This window comes from Xiphophorus maculatus, chromosome 4 (genome assembly GCF_002775205.1).
Source record: "Xiphophorus maculatus strain JP 163 A chromosome 4, X_maculatus-5.0-male, whole genome shotgun sequence".
Lineage (NCBI taxonomy): Eukaryota > Metazoa > Chordata > Actinopteri > Cyprinodontiformes > Poeciliidae > Xiphophorus > Xiphophorus maculatus.
Genome location: NC_036446.1, coordinates 13,106,416 through 13,128,088, shown reverse-complemented (window position 1 = coordinate 13,128,088; position 21,673 = coordinate 13,106,416). Strand labels below are relative to the sequence as shown.

General features: G+C 38.6%; 1 protein-coding gene across 1 annotated transcript in view; it reads right to left on the bottom strand.

Moving 5' to 3' along the window:
* Positions 1-19,017, bottom strand: part of fam120b (family with sequence similarity 120B) — a 28,141-nt gene extending 9,124 nt beyond the window's left edge. Inside the window, exons 1-12 of the mRNA XM_014470704.2 lie at positions 18,929-19,017; positions 18,477-18,608; positions 17,653-17,843; positions 17,447-17,580; positions 17,216-17,338; positions 16,834-17,025; positions 15,675-15,939; positions 15,385-15,568; positions 15,132-15,233; positions 14,828-15,000; positions 10,657-10,749; positions 562-768 (exon numbers count right to left, since the gene is read on the bottom strand). Coding sequence (XP_014326190.1) covers positions 562-768; positions 10,657-10,749; positions 14,828-15,000; positions 15,132-15,233; positions 15,385-15,568; positions 15,675-15,939; positions 16,834-17,025; positions 17,216-17,338; positions 17,447-17,580; positions 17,653-17,843; positions 18,477-18,606 — 1,794 coding nt within the window. The 5' untranslated portion in view covers positions 18,607-18,608; positions 18,929-19,017. The remainder of the gene's footprint in view (positions 1-561; positions 769-10,656; positions 10,750-14,827; positions 15,001-15,131; positions 15,234-15,384; positions 15,569-15,674; positions 15,940-16,833; positions 17,026-17,215; positions 17,339-17,446; positions 17,581-17,652; positions 17,844-18,476; positions 18,609-18,928) is intronic.
* Between the last annotated feature and the right edge of the window lie 2,656 nt (positions 19,018-21,673).

The following is a 21,673-nucleotide window of genomic DNA, read 5'->3' as shown; positions in this document are numbered from 1 at the left end:
TCCTAACAAATCATGTTAATATAAATGACCTTCCTGTTCAAATTAAATGCTTAAAGCACAAGATACAAAGAAAGTTTGTATATTTTAAAAATGTTCTTGCTAGCCTTTCTGTCATTTAGCAAAGAGAAATAATTTTGCTGATTCTAACTAATATAAAACAAGAAATTTTTAGTCTGATTTAACTCCTGACAGTGAAATAAAAAGTGTGTTTTTATTATTTTTAAATATCTGGTTCCAACTGCACTGTAAAAACAACTCTCTCTAATTTAAATTAGTCATTTTAAAAGACTTTTGTTTAACAGTGTGTAAATTTAGGCTTTTAATTAAACATTAGACTACACTTAATAAAAAGTCCTTAAAAACCTTCAAGGACTTCATATTAAAATAAACCACTTTCCGAACCCTGAAAAGCATTTTCAAGGATTTCACTTAACTCAATATCTAAAACCTCACATTTCTCACATTTCAAACAGTCAGGAGTATGATGTTTAAATGTGAATGAATCCTCTTTTCCTCTGCCTTAGTGTTGACTCAATCAAGCTCTCTTAAGTCTGCACTCACATCTCTGTCCAGCAGCTCAGACTTCTCCGCGCCGCTGTGTGCCAGCAGGTACTTGGAGTGGAACAGCCGTCCGTCAAAGCCGTGCCAAGGCATCAGAGCGGCGCTGGGCAGCGCACAGCCGCTGGCATTGTTGGCTCCCAGCAGGTGGCTCAGTCCTCGGACGTAGAGCGATCCCAGCTGCACGGCTCGACTCGAAAGGACAGGCAGCTGAGAACAGAGAAAGTTCTCTGGTTCTCATTTTGGATTGCCTCCACCACATTTCTTCTTTTTTTTTCTATTTGATTTACTAACGGGTGCAAGAGTTAGGAGGCATAAAAATATGAAACAGAACATTGGTGATCAAAGTCATGCTTGCATGCTCTGAAGGGATTCTGTTTTCAAGTAATTTACTTTTTTAGCACCAATATATGGGACTCATTTGACTTCCAAGAAGTGAAAACTCTTCAAGATTGGATGTTGGGCCCCTTAATAACAATTAGGGCTGGACAATAAATCAATTCCATTATATATGAATCACAAAAGACACGTGATAAATATCAGCATAAAATAAGTAGGCAAGTAAAAAGAAATTTTTTTAGTGCCATTCACAGACATATAGATCACATAGTGCTTCACAAAGGCAAGACAATAAAAAAAAAAAACAAAGACACAAATTTGTTAACAAATACATAATAGATCTGATAGGATTTTTAATACTCAATATGTAGAATATTCACTGAACTGCAAAGCATTCTGGTAGATATAGACTTCATCTGCTTAACCCTCCTCGGTGAGCTAAGCAAAGTTGGTGGGTTTAACCAACTCACTGCACTCTTTGGTTGCCTAGCAACTCACTCGCTCACTCTTTGGTTACCTAGCAACCACATGTTGAGTAACTGCCGCGGCAGCAGTTTAAAGTTTCTCCTCCGTGCCTCTTAACTGCTTAAAGATAAAAACACAACAGCCTGAAGTGAAAACTGTGGATAAAACGGTAAAGGTCACGTCACTAGTTTGGCAGTATTTCAGATATTTAAAACAAAACTAATCAATAATTATCAATATGAAATGCTTTTTTTGACATATTTTTTAGCTATATTGTCTAGCTTTATCTTAGCTTGACTTTATTAGAATTATTTACACCTAAATTTTATCTTCTTTTATTATCATTTTAAGGCTGCAACTAAAGATTATTTTAGTAACTGATTATTCTGACGTTTAATCAGATTAAGATTAAGAAATTGGCACATTCTAAAGATTTTTAATCGAACCACTTAATTTTTTTGTTTGCTTACAAATCAAAATAAAAAACAAGTTTGGAGTGAAAACTGGACAAAACAGAGAAGGTCATGTTACCAGTTTGGCAGTATTTCAGATATTTAAAACAAAAAACTACTCAACAATTACCGATGTCAACAAGTATCGATATCGACTGATATGAAATGCTGATATTGTGATATGTTTTTCAGATATATTGTCAATTTCTAATAACAATAACTAAATAAATAAATAATCTAATAAATAAATAACATTTTAGAAGGAAGTTTTACTAATAAGCTGATATAACAGACAGACAGGCAAAGCAACTTGTTTCAAGAAATCACAAAACTACTCTTACAATCAGAGCCAAATATCGCTGAATGCAATGGAATAACGGCCTCATTGCAAAAACGATCCATTTCCTCGGAACATGTTGAATAATGAACCACTGCAGAGACTACAAGAACTAAACAATGGATAATCTTCTCTGGCAATTTATCCTTCACGCCTTTTTGTGTTCAAGACAAATTAATGAACAAGAGACCACCTAGGAAGCCTTTGAACCTGATTATATAACCCAAACTGTGTGGAAAGAAGGTGGTTTTCTGGTTGTGTGGTCAGGTATTTAATGTGTTTCGCTTCATACTGCATTATCACTTCATGGATGAGTTAGTTCGGAGTATTTGTCAGTTTGTTTATCAGCTGTGCTCTGGTGGTGGAGCCATTTTTCCAGGACAATAATTTACTCTGAGTCAGTCTACGTCTCTCTGTTTTGGTTAAGTTTTGTTATTTTGATTGAGGAGAACCTATGAGTAGTCAAATTCCTGCTATCTAAACAATGTGAGACCCTGTTGGTCCATGTTTATTATTTACTCCTTCTGTTTATTTACCTTTATTCCATTAGTGTTATGTTTTGCCTGCTTGTTTCTGCTCTTGCTCCTTGTGTTTCCCTACTTGTGTTGTAAGTTCTTAATTATTCTTTCATTAAAACTTCAACATCAACTCACCACATCTGTTTGTTTGCTTGTGAGGCATGTGGTTGTGTTTGGATACAAAATACTAGATTTTCCTTTTGCTTTTTGGGGTTTTCACAACAGTGTTAGCACCAGTAATGAGTTGTTTTCATCCATGGTTTTATTTTTTGTTAGGAATCAAAACTTGCAGAAAAAACTTAACCCACATGGTGGCAAAGCTAATCAGTACAACGGCGTATTAGATCATATAGATAGAAAAAAAGGAAGGAGTAAATTTCTTCCAAAACAACTGAAATTTTCTAGAAAAAAACGTGAACATTTATGAGCTCCAAATCAGGAATTTGCTAGAAAAAAAAACTCAGAAAGTTTTTGTTTAATTTCTGGAATGTTCTGTAAAAAACTTGTAAATTCTGCATTTGAAAAGTCAAAAATTTGCAAGAAAAAAACTTGGGAATTTTTAGGTTAATTCCAGAAATTTTCTAGAATAAACTCAAAATTTCTGTTTTTTGGCACAAACACACTTTTGCCCTAATACACCGCAATAAATCTGCTTTGGCAACTTCAACTGCTCGACCTTATCTGCTTCCCTGACATAAAGTAGCCAATTACATCCAGCTCAAGCCACCCACTTCACTGTTGCGCTGCCCTGTTAGCTGTCAGATAGCGAGGACAAATCCATCCAGCTATCTGTCTACCTACTTCCTGAAGAGTTGGGACTATCAAGCAAAGATAAGGTCAAGATAACAAAACAGTCCAAGAATGTGAGTGCCCTGACCAAGTTTTACTTTTATCCAGAAGTACAATCATGATGGTAAATAGCATGCTAAGCTACGTTAAAGAGAAACAAATTACATGTCAAAACCGAGTGATTTTAATACTAAATCTTAAAAACTGCAGGCACTGCTGCAGTCTATGGATGACTCAAGCAATCTCTACTCTCTCAACAGGAGAACAGTTGATGCTGCACTTGTGTATACAGACAACACACAAGACGCACTTCAGAGATTTCCAGCTGTGAAAAAATTCGACATGCACATTAAAATACCTTTGAAATCTACAATCTTTTATCTCAACATTGCAGTTTTATGATAAAACTACCGTATTTTCCGCACTATAAGGCGCACCTAAAAACCTTCAAAATTCACAAAAGCCGACAGTGCGCCTTATAATCCGGTGCGCCTTATATATGGACCAATAATGAACCACAACAGGTCTCGCAACTACGGTAAGCAGCTGCCGACTTCATTTTCCCCCGTAGAAGAAGAAGCGCGCGGTGCACGCTGGGTTTTGTGTAAAGACCCCAAAATGGCTCCTATTAAGAGACACGCTTACGACGCAGAGTTTAAGCTCAAGGCGATCAGTCACACAGTAGAACATGGGAATAGAGCAGCAGCGAGAGAATTTAACATGAACGAATCAATGGTGCGGAAGTGGATATATATTGTGATTGCACTAACGTTTGATTTGCCGTAACAGCATCAGACTGTTTTTTAGGTGTTTATTGAATCGAGGAAAAGTTCGCCTCCACTATATGTTATACCTTGCTGTTGTTAAAGATAAACTGTGTCACGAAAATACCACGTCACTGACTTTACCTCGGGGAAAATAATAAAACAGCTGTTCATTCATTTTGGGAATGAACGGAGTTTTCAGAACGCTGGTTTGTAATCTATTAATAAAGTTTGACTGAACCTATCTGACTATTTTGTTGACATTCCCTTTATCGCAGTTCCATCTAATGGATGCATAACGTAACCCCAGCCTCTACTGTAGCGTCTATTCTATGCGCCTTATAATGCGGAAAATACGGTACTGTTAATATAAATAAAAGCTAACAATCGGATTGAGTTTCTGATTTAGTGCTATAAATCAAAAGACAAAACTAAAACTTTTTATAAATTAAATGCTAACATAAACAGACGCAAATATTGGGAGCTGAAATACTTAATGGGGTTAATGGTGATTAATCAATTATTGAAGTGATTGTCAACTAATTTAGTAACTGATTAATCATTAACTGGAGTATACAGACTCAAAAAAGTTATTTGATAAAAGAACAACATCCTCAGAACAGTACTGAAGGCAAAATGTACAAAAAATATATACATTTTGCATTTGAGATAAGAAAAACTGTCTGTAAATACGTTCTGCCCAAAACTCATCAAGTGGCAGTTTTAGCTTCACCTGGTTCAAATTCAGTCCAAAAAATAATCTCACACTAAAACATATTTTCAACACTACACTGCATTAACATTAAGTCAAGCACAAAGGACACAGCTTCTCAAATGTTGATGTTAGAGACCATTTTCAGCTGCAGATGCATCCTTTGCCACAGCTGATCACAGAAGTTTTCAGCCTCTGTGACTCCTGACGTTGGAAGTCTTTAGCCTCTGTGACTCCTGACGTTGGAAGTCTTTAGCCTCTGTGACTCCTGACGTCAGAAGTTTTCAGCCTCTGTGACTCTTGATGTCAGATGTTTTCAGCCTCTGTGACTCCTGACGTTGGAAGTCTTTAGCCTCTGTGACTCCTGACGTCAGAAGTTTTCAGCCTCTGTGACTCCTGACGTTGGAAGTCTTTAGCCTCTGTGACTCCTGACGTCACAGAAGTTTTCAGCCTCTGTGACTCCTGACGTCACAGAAGTTTTCAGCCTCTGTGACTCCTGACGTCACAGAAGTCTTGAGCCTCTGTGACTCCTGACGTCACAGAAGTTTCAGCCTCTGTGACTCCTGACGTCACAGAAGTCTTGAGCCTCTGTGACTCCTGACGTCACAGAAGTCTTGAGCCTCTGTGACTCCTGACGTCACAGAAGTCTTGAGCCTCTGTGACTCCTGACGTCACAGAAGTCTTGAGCCTCTGTGACTCCTGACGTCACAGAAGTCTTGAGCCTCTGTGACTCCTGACGTCACAGAAGTTTCAGCCTCTGTGACTCCTGACGTCAGAAGTTTTCAGCCTCTGTGACTCTTGATGTCAGATGTTTTCAGCCTCTGTGACTCCTGACGTTGGAAGTCTTTAGCCTCTGTGACTCCTGACGTCAGAAGTTTTCAGCCTCTGTGACTCCTGACGTCACAGACGTTTTCAGCCTCTGTGACTCCTGACGTTGGAAGTCTTTAGCCTCTGTGACTCCTGACGTCACAGAAGTTTTCAGCCTCTGTGACTCCTGACGTCACAGAAGTCTTGAGCCTCTGTGACTCCTGACGTCACAGAAGTTTCAGCCTCTGTGACTCCTGACGTCAGAAGTCTTCAGCCTCTGTGACTCCTGACGTCAGAAGTCTTCAGCCTCTGTGACTCCTGACGTCACAGAAGTTTCAGCCTCTGTGACTCCTGACGTCGCAAGTTTTCAGCCTCTGTGACTCCTGACGTCACAGAAGTTTCAGCCTCTGTGACTCCTGACGTCGCAAGTTTTCAGCCTCTGTGACTCCTGACGTCGCAAGTTTTCAGCCTCTGTGACTCCTGACGTCACAGAAGTTTCAGCCTCTGTGACTCCTGACGTCGGAAGTCTTCAGCCTCTTTGACTCCTGACGTCGGAAGTCTTCAGCCTCTGTGACTCCTGACGTCGGTAGTCTTCAGCTTCTGTGACTCCTGACGTCGGTAGTCTTCAGCCTCTGTGACTCCTGACGTCGGAAGTCTTCAGCCTCTGTGACTCCTGACGTCGGTAGTCTTCAGCCTCTGTGACTCCTGACGTCGGTAGTCTTCAGCCTCTGTGACTCCTGACGTCGGAAGTCTTCAGCCTCTGTGACTCCTGACGTCGGTAGTCTTCAGCCTCTGTGACTCCTGACGTCGGTAGTCTTCAGCCTCTGTGACTCCTGACGTCACAGAAGTTTCAGCCTCTGTGACTCCTGACGTCACAGAAGTTTTCAGCCTCTGTGACTCCTGACGTCACAGAAGTTTTCAGCCTCTGTGACTCCTGACGTCGGTAGTCTTCAGCCTCTGTGACTTCTGACGTCAGAGGTTTTCAGCCTCTGTGACTCCTGACGTCACAGAAGTTTTCAGCCTCTGACTCCTGAAATCGTGTTCTGCAGTCTGAACAGGCAAACGACCTAAAAGTGTTGTTTTAGGTCGCCCTCTACTGCAGTAGAGGGAGCTGGAGCGTCAGCGGTCTCAGTGTTCTCCCAACCGCCATTCAAATAAGTGCTCAGTGTTCAGACTGTCATGAAAAGATCAGATACAGGTCGAATTACGTTAAAAAAAAAAAAAATCAGAATTGGGTCACTTCAGGCTGCAGTGTGAACGCAGCTTGATATGTATTCATTAACATCAGAGTAATATCAGTCTGTTCCTATTCTTAGTTCATGTTTTACATGGGAGAAACGATGAGATGTGGTTAGCCGCCAAGACTACGTCTATTTGTGTTTGGCACCACAAACAATGTGTGACTCAATTTCAGCTGACAGACTGAGGTTGAAAATAATGAAAAATTTACACAAAAATCAAAAATGAGTTTCTGTTAAAAAAAAAAGGGCTATTACGGTAACTTTCATCCGACCAGATTTTTTTTTTTTCTGATGGCTTTTGTTTAGAGTTTGTAGCTCCCGCTCTAAATGAAAACACTTAATGAAGACCTCTGCTGAGAGTATCTATGACTGGAACAAACCTCCAGAAAACTGCAGAACAGCTGAAACACTGAGTTCCTTTAAATCAAGACTAAAACTTCACATGTTTAGAATTGCTTTTGAACTATAATAAATGAAACACTGACCAAAATATTTGATGTGTATGATTTTGGGGATGGCAAACATCAAAATCAGTTGTTAACTGTATGGTAATTTTGCAATTTTATTATGTAAAGCACCTTAAACCGCCGTGCTGCTGAAATGTGCTTCACAAATAAACCCAATTGACTGATTGAATGTCTTAGAATGGTAACTTCTCCCAAATTCTCCAATTTGGACAGCTGTCTACTGCATCTAAGACACTGACTGCTCATTAGTACTCCACAGAACCCCTCATAAATAAAAAAAACACACTTATAGTGTACTGTGGAAAAAGAAAAGGCGAAACTGGAGGAGACAATAACGACTAAGAGCTGAAAACACGCAGACGGTAAGGACAGCGGTCGGTAACAGCAGGCAGATGTTCCCCCAGTGTGTGTGTGCGTGTGTGTGTGGGTGTGTGTGTGTGTGTGTGTGTGTGTGTGTGTGTGTGTGTCTGCTCTCACCTGTCCTCTGGCAAACAGCCCTGATAACAGTGATTACATGTACACACACACACAGCCCTGCCTGCCACCTGCTTCCAGTCAAACACAGCTTCATCTTCTGAAAACAATGGATCACTGAGCTGAGACACAAAGGCCCCAAAGGGGAACACAAACACACTGACACCAACACGGAGAGGGGAAAAAGAGATGCAGAGAAACATGAAGAGAAACAGAAAAAAGAGAAAGTGGTCGGATGCTTAGAGTAGGAGAACATGAGAACACACAAAGGCCAGAGACAAAGACTGAAATGTGTCTGTCCCTGTGTGTGTGTGTGTCCAATGGGGAGGAGTGTGTGTGGTGTAAATAGCTCCATGTGGTGTGCGTCAGCCAGGACAGGCGGCCTACTGTCGCCAGCGTAGCCTCCCTGTCACACACACCAAAATCACAGTCCCATGGGGAGGAATGCAACGAAAACCTGTCTACATTGAAAACCTACCTCCTTCTAATACACACACACACACACACGCACACACACACACAGTCAGTTAAAAACAAACTCTCATTTAATAAACCACCTATTTGTTAGAAACTGTTTTTTGTGTCAGACTGCAGCGTGGTGCATTTAGTTTAAAATCAGTAAGCGAATTAAAGCCCCACTTCAGGTCCTCCTCACCGTCGCATTCAAATCAACACCCAGCCCTAATTATTGTGTGGAGAACAGACGAGCTGCAAAAAATACAAATTACTTGACGTGAGTACAGTAATTAAGCTGTAAAAATAAATGGGGCTACAAAAAAAAGGAAAAAAGGGAGGAAACGCTGCGGCTGTTTTTCCTGAGAGTGAAAACACTCATCTGCAGGAAACCGATGGATCTCACCGTTAGATTAACTAAACTCCCTGAAAACTGAAATTAAATATAAAGTTATAGAGTATTCTCACACCAGATAGATAAAAAAGCTTCTTTACTTTCATATAAAATATATTCGATACGACAAGATTATCAATGGATAAGTTTAAGCAGCTTTAAACACATTTACATTTCCCAAATATTTTCTTCTGGGCCCCCCACTGGTTCCCAAAGATTTTCTGGGCCCCTCTATGGATTACAATAAAATCCCCCCCAAAAAAGAAAAAAAAAAGGTCAACTGAGCACACACATCGTTCAACCAGACATAAACCTATACACATATTTTGTTTTCAAACTCCACTGAAGTTTATTTCACACTTCAGGTTGCAACAAAACAAACTACAAACCATCTTTACGCTTTTGCGTAATTGTTTTTTTTTTTTCATTCATCCATACCGCTTCCTGCGCCCCCCTTGTAATGGCATTGCGGCCCCCTGGGGGGCGCGCCCCACACTTTGAGAACCATTGCATTAACGTGTCAATTTTTAACTGAACCGTTGAAAGCTTAAGACATTAACCAAATAATTATTTTCTATAGATTGGAGAACTAGTTTATTTTCCAAAACTTTAAATTCTAAAAAAGAACAGAAGAAAAAAAAAATGAATTTAGGAAAAGGAAAATAATTCCTTATGGCCCTGGTAGAGCTGTACGTTATGGCTGAAAAAAGTATCACGATATAAGTGTCTTATATCAATAATTATTTATTAGTTTTTTGTTTTAAATATCTAAAATACTCCCAAACTGGAGGTGCGACCTGTCATGTTTTACCCAGTTTTATTTCTAAGCAGTTATGAGGCACAGTGGAGAAACCTTAAACTGCAGCTGCGCCAAGTTACTCAGCAGGTTGTTGCTAGGTAACTAAAGAAGAGTGAGTGAGTTGCTAGGTAACCAAAGAGTGAGCGAGTTAGTTGGTCATAGAACTTTACTGTGAAAAATAAAAACAAGTTAGGCTCACAAACACACAGTTATAGGAATAAAGATCCATTTTTATTATTTTATTTGTCATTCGTTGTTCTGGACTTTTCAACATGAGGTTTGACAACCGCCAGCCAAGATTGTTATCCAAGAGTAATTGTGAAAAAAAGAAATTAAAGGCTACAAGAGAAAATCTGAAACTGCATAATATAATCATTTTCTTCCTTTGTAGTGCAAATATCTTAATATGCTTGAAATAAGACTAAACTAACTTACAAGTAACTTTTCAGCAATATATAGGAGCTTGTTTTAAGTCAATAGTTCCTTAATATTAATGAAAAAGTACTTGCTCTATTGACAGATTATTTCCCTTAAAATACGGAGAAATGTATTAATAATAATCTACCAGTGGAGCTAGTACTTTTTCATCAATATTAAGGAATTATTGACTTAAACCATGCTTCTATGTGTGGCTGAACATTTATTTGCAAGTTAGTTTTGTCTTAGTTCAAGTGTACAAAGATATTTGCACTGGGAACTGGACCAAAGTTATTTGTAAGAGTTTGTGTTTTTGAAGTGGTGCCTATCTCCAGCCTTCTTAAAACTTTCCCATAGTTCAAAATACAACCAGAGTAGTTTATTGTACGCATTTTCCTCCAGCTTTTTTTTTTAAAGTTGTTCCATGATTTCTAGGAAAGTCAGCACTTTTCTTGCCGTCTCCTCTCCTTTTTTCCCTAAACTTTCTAATAATGGAAGCTCTTTCCAAGTTGTGTTTACCACAAGATGACTTTGTTTACTGTAAATTCAAGCATGCATTGTCTTTTCGGCCGCATAAAGCCTAACATAGTTTATCACAACAAACGAGAGAGAAAAAATCTGAATCATTTTTTTTTTAAATGATGCTGATGATAATCCGTGTGTGACTGACCTCGATCTGCCGAAGCTCCAAGGGCGACTTCAGCCTCAGACACACGGCCTGACTCAGGTACGCATCCACGTCCTCCTCAGACAAGGTCTCTACCTGACACGCAAACAAAAAAACAAACACGTAAAAATAAGAAACACGCCACACACAGAGAGAGGAAAATATATGGTTTGCAAATTCAATCACATCCAAGTGTGGGTGCGTTTGTTTGGTCTGCTCGCTGCGCAACAATTCAACAGAGAAAGAAACAATGCTGACAGCAGAAACAAAGCTGCCCGGTTGTGTGAGCAAAACAAACAAACCCCGAAGTTATTTAAATAGAGCAGTGAGAGGGGAATGTGAATGCAGCACAGATCAGACAACGGCTACTATTGTGTGTCAGACCGTCGGCTCATCTCTGATTATCTACTCGTCTAATGGTCTGTTTGACAAGCTGCTCTCATGTCTGTCTGTTGCTCCTTCATCCATTTAAATCAGCGGCTGCCAGTCAACGTCTGTCTGTGGGACTGAAATCAGCGTGTCTGGAAAACGGCCCGTCAGTCGCTCAGCTGTCCATTCATGACGCCAACTTCAAGTATTGACGTGAAATGTTAATACGACTCCATAAACTACAATTCAACCTCCATAAAAGAGAAGTATTGTTGTTTAAATTACTTAAAATGTGATTTTGGTGTACAGGAGCTTAAAAACACATTGGAGAAGTTCACGGGAAAACGAATTAAAACTTTGATTTCAGCAAACCTTTCAGTGTAAAATGACATTTATTTTTGCTTGAGTTACCTGTAGCTTATTATTAAGCTACAGATTTTAACAAAACGTCAAGCTTCAACAGATATTTGGCTCATGATATGCATGCTGACAAGAAAATCAGACTTTAATCTGCCGTTAAAGCTCTAAATTTTCTGTCTTGACGCAGAAGTTGCAAAAGGAAAGGACGTGGATTAGCATTCAGGACACGTTACCGTGGAATATTGTCTCTGCTGCCTGGATACTGAGTTTTTAATAGACTTGTCACAATAACAAATATTGATGGACAACAAATTGCCCCAGAGGTTATAGCGAAAAACAATTATATTGTTGTTTTGAGACTCAAGTAATATAATAGTAATAGCATAAATATGAAAGTACAGCCTCTCAAATATCAATAACCTCTCATTTCTAACAAACATTTAACACCTGAAATGGAAGACAATTAAAATATCCAAAATAAACAAAACAACAGAATCAACAAATGAAATGAAAAAAAAAAAAAGAATACTGAAGTCTCTGTAAACAAAATTGCTAGTTGAGGCCAAAGCTCCAGACCGAAGACTTTTGTCACCCAGTTTTTGGTAGAAAAAGGAAACCAATCATACTGATGGAAATTACTGACCTTGTATCATTTATTATGTGATTAGTTGATTTATTACTTATTACAAAAGTCTTGAGACTGTCATACGCCAACAGTTTTCAGTCAGACGCCTCATCAGATTCGTTGCAACACAGACTGCTACTGGAGATCCCTCCTGCCCGCAGTATCACCAAATACAGCTCTGGAAACTAAGAGCCCACTGCGCTGAACCCCATTGAAAACCTCCTGGTTTGACACCAAATATTGATTTCTGATCTCTTCCTGAGTTAAACATTAATATTGTTGTTTCTAAATGAACATCAACTTGTTTTCTTTGCATTATTTGAGGTCTGAAATCACTGCTTCTTTTTTTGTTATTTTGACAATTTCTCATTTTCTGCTAATAAAAACTAAATTTTTGCTTGGCATTTCAGAGACATGTTGTCAGTAGTCCATAGAATAAAATAACAATGTTCATTTAACCAAACATACACCTATAAAGAGAAACTGATCGTTTTAAGTGGACTCTTCATTTTTTTCCCCAGCGCTGTATATCTGAATATGAGTTATGATGACATATAATTTCCTTTTGGGATAAATAAAGTAGTTTTAAATGGAATTTAATTGAACACATAACAAACTAAACTCAACATCAAATGGTATACATGTTTGATTAACTACAGCAGTTTAATTAAAACCTCATAATGAGGGACATAATTATGTGTCTTTTAGGACTAACAAAGCATCAAACTGCTTTCTAATTTTTGTTTTGCTTCTTCATCATGATGCACGCAAGTTAATCCAGGTGGTTTGATGCCGTGATCCTTCAGATAACCAGATGACGTTGTTGCAGACTCAAAACACACAAAGTCTTCCACTTTCACATATTATGAATTTGTTTACAACTTACGGCCATTTTGACATTAGATATTCAAAGCTTTCTGATGCTCTGAAGACTTCCTGCTGACGTAAGAGCGGAAGTTACAAAGACCGGTGTCTGCAGCTTAACTCCGGACTCTGTGGGTGATGAAAGCGGCCCTCAGCCAATAGCAGTGCAACACAACGCTTCGTGTCAACAAGCAGTGTTTAATTTCACATCACATGCTGACAAAAGAGCAGAATAATTGTTGTGTATGTTAGTGATGTGAATCCCAAATCCAAAGCCAACTTGTCTGTTTACATGTCACCAAATAAATTTGGTCTTTCATTTACTGTTTACGTAAATCAGCAGGTGTAGCCTTACCACCCATTCATTACCAGCAGAATGTATTCTGTGGAGGCTACGCCAAACATGCAGGCCTGACCACGGAAACCCACAACAGACGTATTAATCAAGGTGGAGACGTAAGCACTTAGAAGCGCCGCTCAATCACAATGTCTCCGTGTTTTATGTAAGTGAACAAATCATGAATTATGATGAGTGCATGAAAACTGACCTGAGTTGTTATTGGGATTTTACGTATAGATCAATACATGGCAGCACAGAGAAGAAAATGATACATGGTTCTTAATTTTTTACAATTAAAAATCTTAAAAGTGTGACAGGAATTTGTGTCCAACCCCTGCATGGACGGTAGTTTGGTATGTTTGCTGCACTCTTCCCATTTCCAGCTGATACATTGAGCAATTCTCTGTGAAATGTTCAAAGAATATTGTTTTCATAACTTAACACCACATTTAAACTTCTCCACAACTTTATTTCTGACTGTTCTTTTGTGTTCCTTGGTCTGAATGACAGTTTATTCTCTAATGTTCTCTAACAAACCTCTTTGCTGCGTTTCTACTGAGATTAACAGGTGAACTGTATTCACCAACCTGGACTGGACTTTATTTCGAGGTAACAGAGTAAAGTGCGTTGAATGAGACAATACATCTCTGTGTTTTATTTGAAAAACTTTTTAAAATCATGTATCCGTCCCCTTACACTTAATAATGGCCTATTCTCTGTTGGTCTGCCTCATGAAATCCCAATAATGTACAAAAACTTTGAAAAGATTATGAACATTTTTACAAAGCAGATTAATGAAAGTAGTATAGTTGCCATTGATTAATGATTAATGTGACTTAGACAAAGAATCAGAGAATACAACTGATATGCTTCACTGATTTTCTCTACTATTAACAAAGGTTACAGGGGACCTATTATGTAAAATTCACATTTTGGATGTTTTTATATTTCCATTTTGGTTTCTACTGCTTCTAAACACAGACCAAGCACTTTAAAAAAACACCCAGCTGGTTTTTGGCAGTAAGTTAATGTTTTAAAGTGTCTGACAAACCTCCAGACTGTCACGTCATATGCGACAGGAACTGCACTGTTACCTAGAAACCTCAGCTGAGCCCAGCCTGTCACCTAGCAACCCAAGATGAGCTCCAGCGCATTTGGTCAGCTGGTTTTACTGCTATATGCGCTGCATAATGGCTGCTGGAAAAGACAAGTGTTTTGTTGTTGACTTGCCATCCAGAAAACACTCGCTGCATTCTTGCTGGTTGTGCAGGAGGCTCCACTTCTGCTTTTCAAATATGTACGGTTGTATAATTGTGCATCTCTTTGCAGTCATTTTCATGTGTCAGTGTAAACATTGAGTTGGGGGTGGAGGGGTGGCCATCAGTGACTTATTTGGATTTAAAGTGACAAGAGACCCTAGAACAGCTCAAAATAGGCAGAACCGAGCAGACTAAAATATCATTATCTCAGAATAATTTTGTGCAAAAAATGTAACAAACACGTTCTGTATCACTCATTGACTGATGCTAATCTATTCAGGGAAGTGTAATAAGTCCCCTTTAAGATGGACAGAACAAAAGCAGTGTTTTATCATCAGTGAAGCAAGATGCCGGTACCTGAAGGACGATGTATGTGACGAGACAAAGAGCCGCCAGGAGAGAGTCTCCAATCTCGCCATGCAAGTCAGAATAGTGAAGGCAGTCAAAGACTGTAAGGAAGGCTGCAAGGCGAAGAGCAGAAACCTCAGGACCAGAGCTAAACCATAACAGGTCCAGACTGGGTTGACCACCTACAAATTAAGACAGAAGAGAACACAATACGAGATAGACGCAACACACCATTTAAAAGATAACAGATGTTTTTGTTTTTAGGCCGGTTTCAGACAGTCGTTTCCAGTAAATAAGCAGGAGTGAAGCATACATGGGATGTTAATGGGGACAGGATGGACCGTGTCAGCTTCTTTCAAAGGGTTTCCGGGGAAGACGAACCATTCCCTGATGGCTGGAGCATCCACAGAGCTGCCTGAGAACACACAGAAAATTACATGTCTCAAACAAATTTACTGTTTGGTGACATCAAACCATTCTTCTCCAGACGCAGCTTAAAGTGAATCAGTGTCTTCGGCGCATTTTTATGAATCCTCTTAAACCTTTATGTGTTTTTGCTATCGTACCATCTTTTCCTAGCAGCAGCAGCAAACCATAGATGCGCTGTCTGCACGGCTTGAAGACGAGGGCCTGAGGCAGCAATTCCTCGTCCTCTTCGTCCTCCAGAGAGTTGCTGCATTCGGTGACTCCAGCGCACACAACACTGTAAACCATGAAACCCTCCGCCGCTACATGTTTCTCTCTACATGCCTGCGGAAAACCACACAGCAAAAATATTTAGCTCTTCTGGCATTCAGTATGTTACAAGCTGCAGGGAGATTTACAGCTAAAATGCACATTATGAATCATAACATACCTTTAAAATCTCAGGACTAACATATTTCTCAAAGGCAGAGGGTGGAACAGAAATGCCAACCAGTTCATAATCTTTGTGTCCAGGAAGTAAGTAGGAACAGATTCCCTTCTTTAGTAGCTCTCTTTGGGAAGATGCTACGTTCAGGGAATGTGGGATAAGTCCAGTTTCTTCCTCTGCAGAAGCAGACAAAGAGCTCACAAACTGGGCTACAGCCAGGACTACCTCACCCTGAGGAGGACCAGAATACGGTGCTGGATTTGTTCTCCTGCGAACGATAAAGATCTTAGCTCGTTTTCAAACATCACCAACAAATTTAAATTCATCACTCAACTGTTTCCAGAAAATCCCAAGTGACTGCACAGCTTCCTACATTTGTTAAGTGTAAATTACCAGAGTTATTTAGTAACTAGTTTAATTTACTTGAGTAATATTTGGACAAAAATTACTTTTGGGAGTATTTTTACTACACAGTACTTTTTACTTGAGTAATTTTACTATAAAGTATAGCTACTCTCACTTGAGAATAATTTCTGAATCCTCTACTCACTGTGAGTGAGTAGCTCATTTAAACCAAAACTTAACTAGACAAAGACACAGGCTTGGATGTTTTTTAAAGTTTTATAAGTTTCAATATTGAAAGAAATTGATTTGGATTTTTTTCTCTTTTGCCTGATTTTGTAAGTTTTTCATTTTGGTCCTTAAAATGTCAACATTTCCACTTAACTTTATATTTTGATCTGTCTGATTATGTAATTTTTAAATATTAAATGATTGATGTTTTGATAAGTTACTAGGTAATTTTTACCAAATAATTTTTTACTCTTACTTGAGTAATTTCTTGGACGGCTACTTCTTACTTTCACCTGAGTAAAAATATGTTGACGCAGAGCTGCTCTTACTTGCTACTCTACTCCTGCAAATCACTTTAGTCTATTAATATTTTAGTTATTTATGTTGTATTTCAGTAACTGCAGTTACAATTTTTTATAACTTTTATGCTTATTCAAAAGGCTTGTATATGTTATACATATGAACCAATATTGACTGCATTCCTCTCTGTAAATAAAAACAACTTTAAATAAAATAACTAGATTTATTTGGATTTAAATTGAATACAAAGACATTTTTTCACAGTACATTACAGGTTTGCGACTGATACCTGTATGCTGCCACAGCACTACTCCTGATGTGCTGCATGAGCTCCTCTGAAACCACATCATTACCCAGCAGACAGGCCAGCAGAGGCAGCTGGGTCACGCTCAGCCCGATGTTTCTGCAGAGCCTCTGCCGGTCATACATGACTGTCGTTAGGCCATTTATTCGCAGCTTTGCCACGGACAAGTAGGGGGCACTTAAGAGATGAGATAAAACTACGTGTTCAGATCAGTTTGTCCACGTTTTGCATCACTTATTATTATCATCTTCGTGTAAGATCAGCATGTAGTCCAACACAGCAATTTAGGCTGCACCTGCCATTTTGCAGCCATTACAAAGCACTTTTAAAATCCAGCTACACCAATGTAATAATTTTTTTTACAAACCTGTCATATATGATGAAGTCTGTGTCTTGTCCCAGAATCCCCATGCTACCATGGCAACAAGCATAGCTGGCAATTTCATAGTCCGCCTCTCTCACTGAGCAGAACACGTCCTGACCCAGTGACCTGTGGACCAAACAACACCTAATCAAACTTCATCCAACAAAACTCTATTATCTGTCTTTAAGAATTCAATTAAAAAGCTGAATCAACTTCAGTTAGGGAAACGCTAACCTGAGAGCAAAAGGAGTGAATGTTGCCAGAGCGGATGGCAGACAAGAGAACTGTTGACCTGGCTGTTCTCCATGTTGCTTAATGTGGCTGAATATTTTTAGAATATCCTTGTTCACCCTGAGTCGCCTTTTCACCTATGAAAACACAAGCAGGACATGTTTGCTATGCCTAACAAGCAGAACAAATAAATCTGTGTCTCTCCTCACCCACTCTGGTCTCTTCTGTTCTTCCACGACTCCATCAAAGAAAAAAACCAATTTGATGCCTGCAGAGGTAAAAGCCTCCACCCATTTCTTCAGAACCTCCATATACTCTGTCCACTGGCCTCCACACACCCAGTTCATACATGAGTACCAGTGGCAGAGGCAGGACATGCCGTCAACAACAAGTGTGGGACCTGCACAACAACAAAACAGGAAAATAAAACAAAGTGCAAAACCAAAGTAAAGTCCAGCAGGGAAGAAATGTTTAGCTGGATAAGTGCATGATTTGGAAAAACATTTATTCAATAATAATAGTTAACATTATAAGAAATCCGTATCAAAACATCAGAAGTCCATTTTTTCTTCTTTATTTGAAAATAAATATCATAAACTAATGTGAGCCAGGAAAAGCCTAATCAGTGGTTAAATAATTAATTCCCATGCTTCCATGCATAAGCAGCATTTTTTATTATTTTTGTTGGAATTTTTCTTATTTGTTTCTACAAACAAGTCAAAGGCTGGTGGATGTAAAATAGTTTTTTTTGGACAAAACAATGTTACTTTCAGTGATAGATTAATTTAAAACCTGGCATATCTCAGTGAGATTTGCATTGCCTGGAAATAAACTAAAACAAGAAACAAACAGAAGAGAAAGTGTCCACCTTAACAGTATCTAAAGGTTATGTTTTGAAGAAATATTTAAAGAGTAGGCTTGACACATGTCCAGAGAGATGCATCACCCCTCACAGTTTTTATTAGTGAAAACAAGGTCAAAATCGTTTCAGCGTTACGGTACAACGCCACAGTGAAACCCAGAGAAACTCAGCTGGTGATGTTAGAAGAGCAGCGCTGCTGGTTTTTGGTGACATGCTGCCTGGCCATGTCTCTCAGGTTCACTGTAACACACGCCTCTGGACAGCATCGCTCCACGAAGCTCTGCAGACCTTTTACACCCATTTCTGCAGAGCGCAAACAAACACATCCATAAAGTAGATGAATAAATATGTCCTCTGAATAAGTCGAAACTTTACTGAGTAGCGTTAAAATAACATTGTTTTTGTTGATATGTTATTTATAACAGGTTTTTGAAACCGAAGCATGCGTATCTCTCCTGCTGCTGTCGCAACAGATAGTATTGCAGTTTCCTTACATAAAAATACGGATATTTTTATTTTTACCAGTCACAGAACTGTTCACAATTGCGTGTCACGTCTTTACAACACTTAAGAGTCTGCGAGAAATATTTAATTATCTGCTGTCGCCAAAAGGTTAAACTTACTATGAAACCTCTGGGTGATTATCAGGGGGGTTTTTTTATCGGTGCGCTGTTTACATGACGAAAATTCAAATTACTTCCGGTGGTGTGCGCGTGACGTCATCGCGTTCCATTCCAAGGCGAGGAACGAATCTGCAGTTTCGAAACAAAACGTAGGTAAGTTTCTGGAAAGGTTTAATTTATTTCTTTGTACATAATGTGTTCGAATATAAAATATTTTCTTGAAAGTATTTGCATTTATTTTTAAAACATTTTCATTAATCTCAGAGAGGAAATTAAATGTTGTAACTCATGCAGTTTTCTTCAAAGAGTTACTGGAGATGTTGGTGACCGAAGGCAGGATGGATCTCCTGTAGGTATCTGTATCACAGGGAATCTGAAGAAGCCTCTGACCGAAGACAATCTGTTGTTGTCTCATGAAGAGCACATGGTTTTAATTTTTATTTTACACAATAAAGAGTTGCTAAGTAGGTGTTGTTAAGTCCCTGGGTCTCACGATGCTACCACAACAAGTAAGAGACTACATTCTCCATAATAGACTTGTAGAAGATTTGCTGAATCTTCATCAAACACTGAAGGACTCTACTCTGTCTCTTCTTGTAGATGCCCTTACTGTTGCAGGTCTAGTCCAGCCTGTTGTCCTGGTTAACAAGTATTTACAATCCTGCACCTTTTTTCTCAAGATGGAAGTAGTACTTGACCTAAACTAATAGATTTGGGACGTAAATAAAAGCACATTCTGGCATTTATATATTCTAAATCAGGGATCTGAATCGCCAGTCCTTGACTGCAACTATCTTGCAACTCTTGAAAACTACAAACAAACAAAGGCTGAAAGTACTTCCTTGCCATGTCATTTGTACCATGGTATAAGTGAAATAATCTGCCAATGGAATTAGTACATTTTCATCAAAATTAAGGAATTAATAGCTTAAAACAAGCTCATATTTCTGGTTGAAACGTTACTTCTAAGTTAGATTTACTTGCACAAGAATCTAGACCAAAAATACTTAGTAAGATTTTGTGTTTTTGCTGTGTAATAGTCATTTTTAATTCTGTTGTTTATGTTTTTTCCACAGACAAAAAATGAAATCATCCTGCAGAAATCCATGTTTAAATTACTCTACAATATATTCACATATACACAGCTCTGGAAAAAATACCACTTAAAATGATCAGTTTCTCTGATTTTACTCTTTATAGGTATATGTTTGAGTAAAATGAAGATTGTTATTTTATTCTATAAATTACTGACAACATGTATCTGAAAATCCAAGCAAAAGTTTTGTTTTTATTTGCAGAAAATGAGAAATGGTCAAAATAACAAAAAGATGCAGAGCTTTCTCAAATAAAGCAAAGAAGACAATTTATGTTCATTTAGAAACAACAATACTGATGTTTTAACTCAGGAAGAGTTCAGAAATCAATATTTGGTGGCATAACCAGGATGTTTTCATTGTTGTTGCAGTGGACTCTGAATTATTTCTCTGTCGTCTCCGATGGTCCATTTAACTACAGGGCCAAACTAGTGAATAACTCCTGTACAATAAATAAAGTCTACTGTCTGAATCCTAAATGTTTGTGGAAGTTTTTAGTAATTTCTTGCACTGAATTTCAATGTTTAATGTTTAAGAGTACATCTTTGTGAAATAATATGTCCAAAACAGAAGGTTAATGAATATGCAGGCTTTTAGAAAACGTAACCGAGGTTGCCAGTGCTCTGGTTCTACCGTAATTACAAATACACTTTCTAAAATGTCATGAATGAGAATGAACAATTGTGGTTTTGTGGGTTCAGTCAGACCTCATAATACCTCTCCAGGCAAGAGTAAGTAAGGGTCTAATTGCACTCAAAGAGAATGGGAGGGGGGTGGTCCTCCTCTCTGGAGTCACAAGCTATTAGGTCTACCTTCCCAACACAAAGCAACCCCATCCCGTCCATTCTATTGTCCGCACTGAGCAATAATAAGGAAGGGAACATATGCTGGCAGTCAGTCCAGCTGTCAGCATCTGTTGTTTCTCAGCCAGATGCTCCATGGGCTGAGTGGACAAACCTCCCAAACAACCAGTATTCTTCTCAAACACTTTATCCAAGGAAGGAGGAGCAGCGTTGTAAATTTTAGTCACAAACAAGAGAGAGAGGAAGCAGCAGGACTCCTCCTCCTCCTCTCAGTTTTAAGATTGGAAATTTCTAAGTTGGGTGAAAATGAATTGAAACTTTTTATTCATTTATAAGGCAAGAAGAGAAATAAATTTGCATTACATTTTTTTTATTGAAATAATATAACATTAGAGGACCAATGCATTCTTAATTTTGTTTAAAAAAAAAGTAGACTAGAGCTGGCTGACATTCATATTTAAACTATAAGAGCTAATCCATTTTTCAGTTTAATAATGTCATAAAATGTCTTAAATTTGCAGTATGTAACTTTTATAAAAATGTATTTTTTTTTACATATTTGTTGAAACCGTCACTTTGTCGATACATGTTGGTACGAAACAGATAATCTGTGAAAAACGAGCTCTTCTGCCTTCTTCCAGTGCAAACTCGAAACAACCAATCAGAGCCAGGAGGAGGGTCTTAGCGCTGTCAATCACCTTCTATGAGGTGCTACTCATCCTCTCTCTTGCTTCCTCCCTTGCTCTCTGCTACACTGCAGCTTGCATTGCCTGTTATGGATGTTCATGCTAATTAGCATAGCCACCAATGACGGTTTTCCTGTAACTGTAACTTGTTTTTCCACTCCC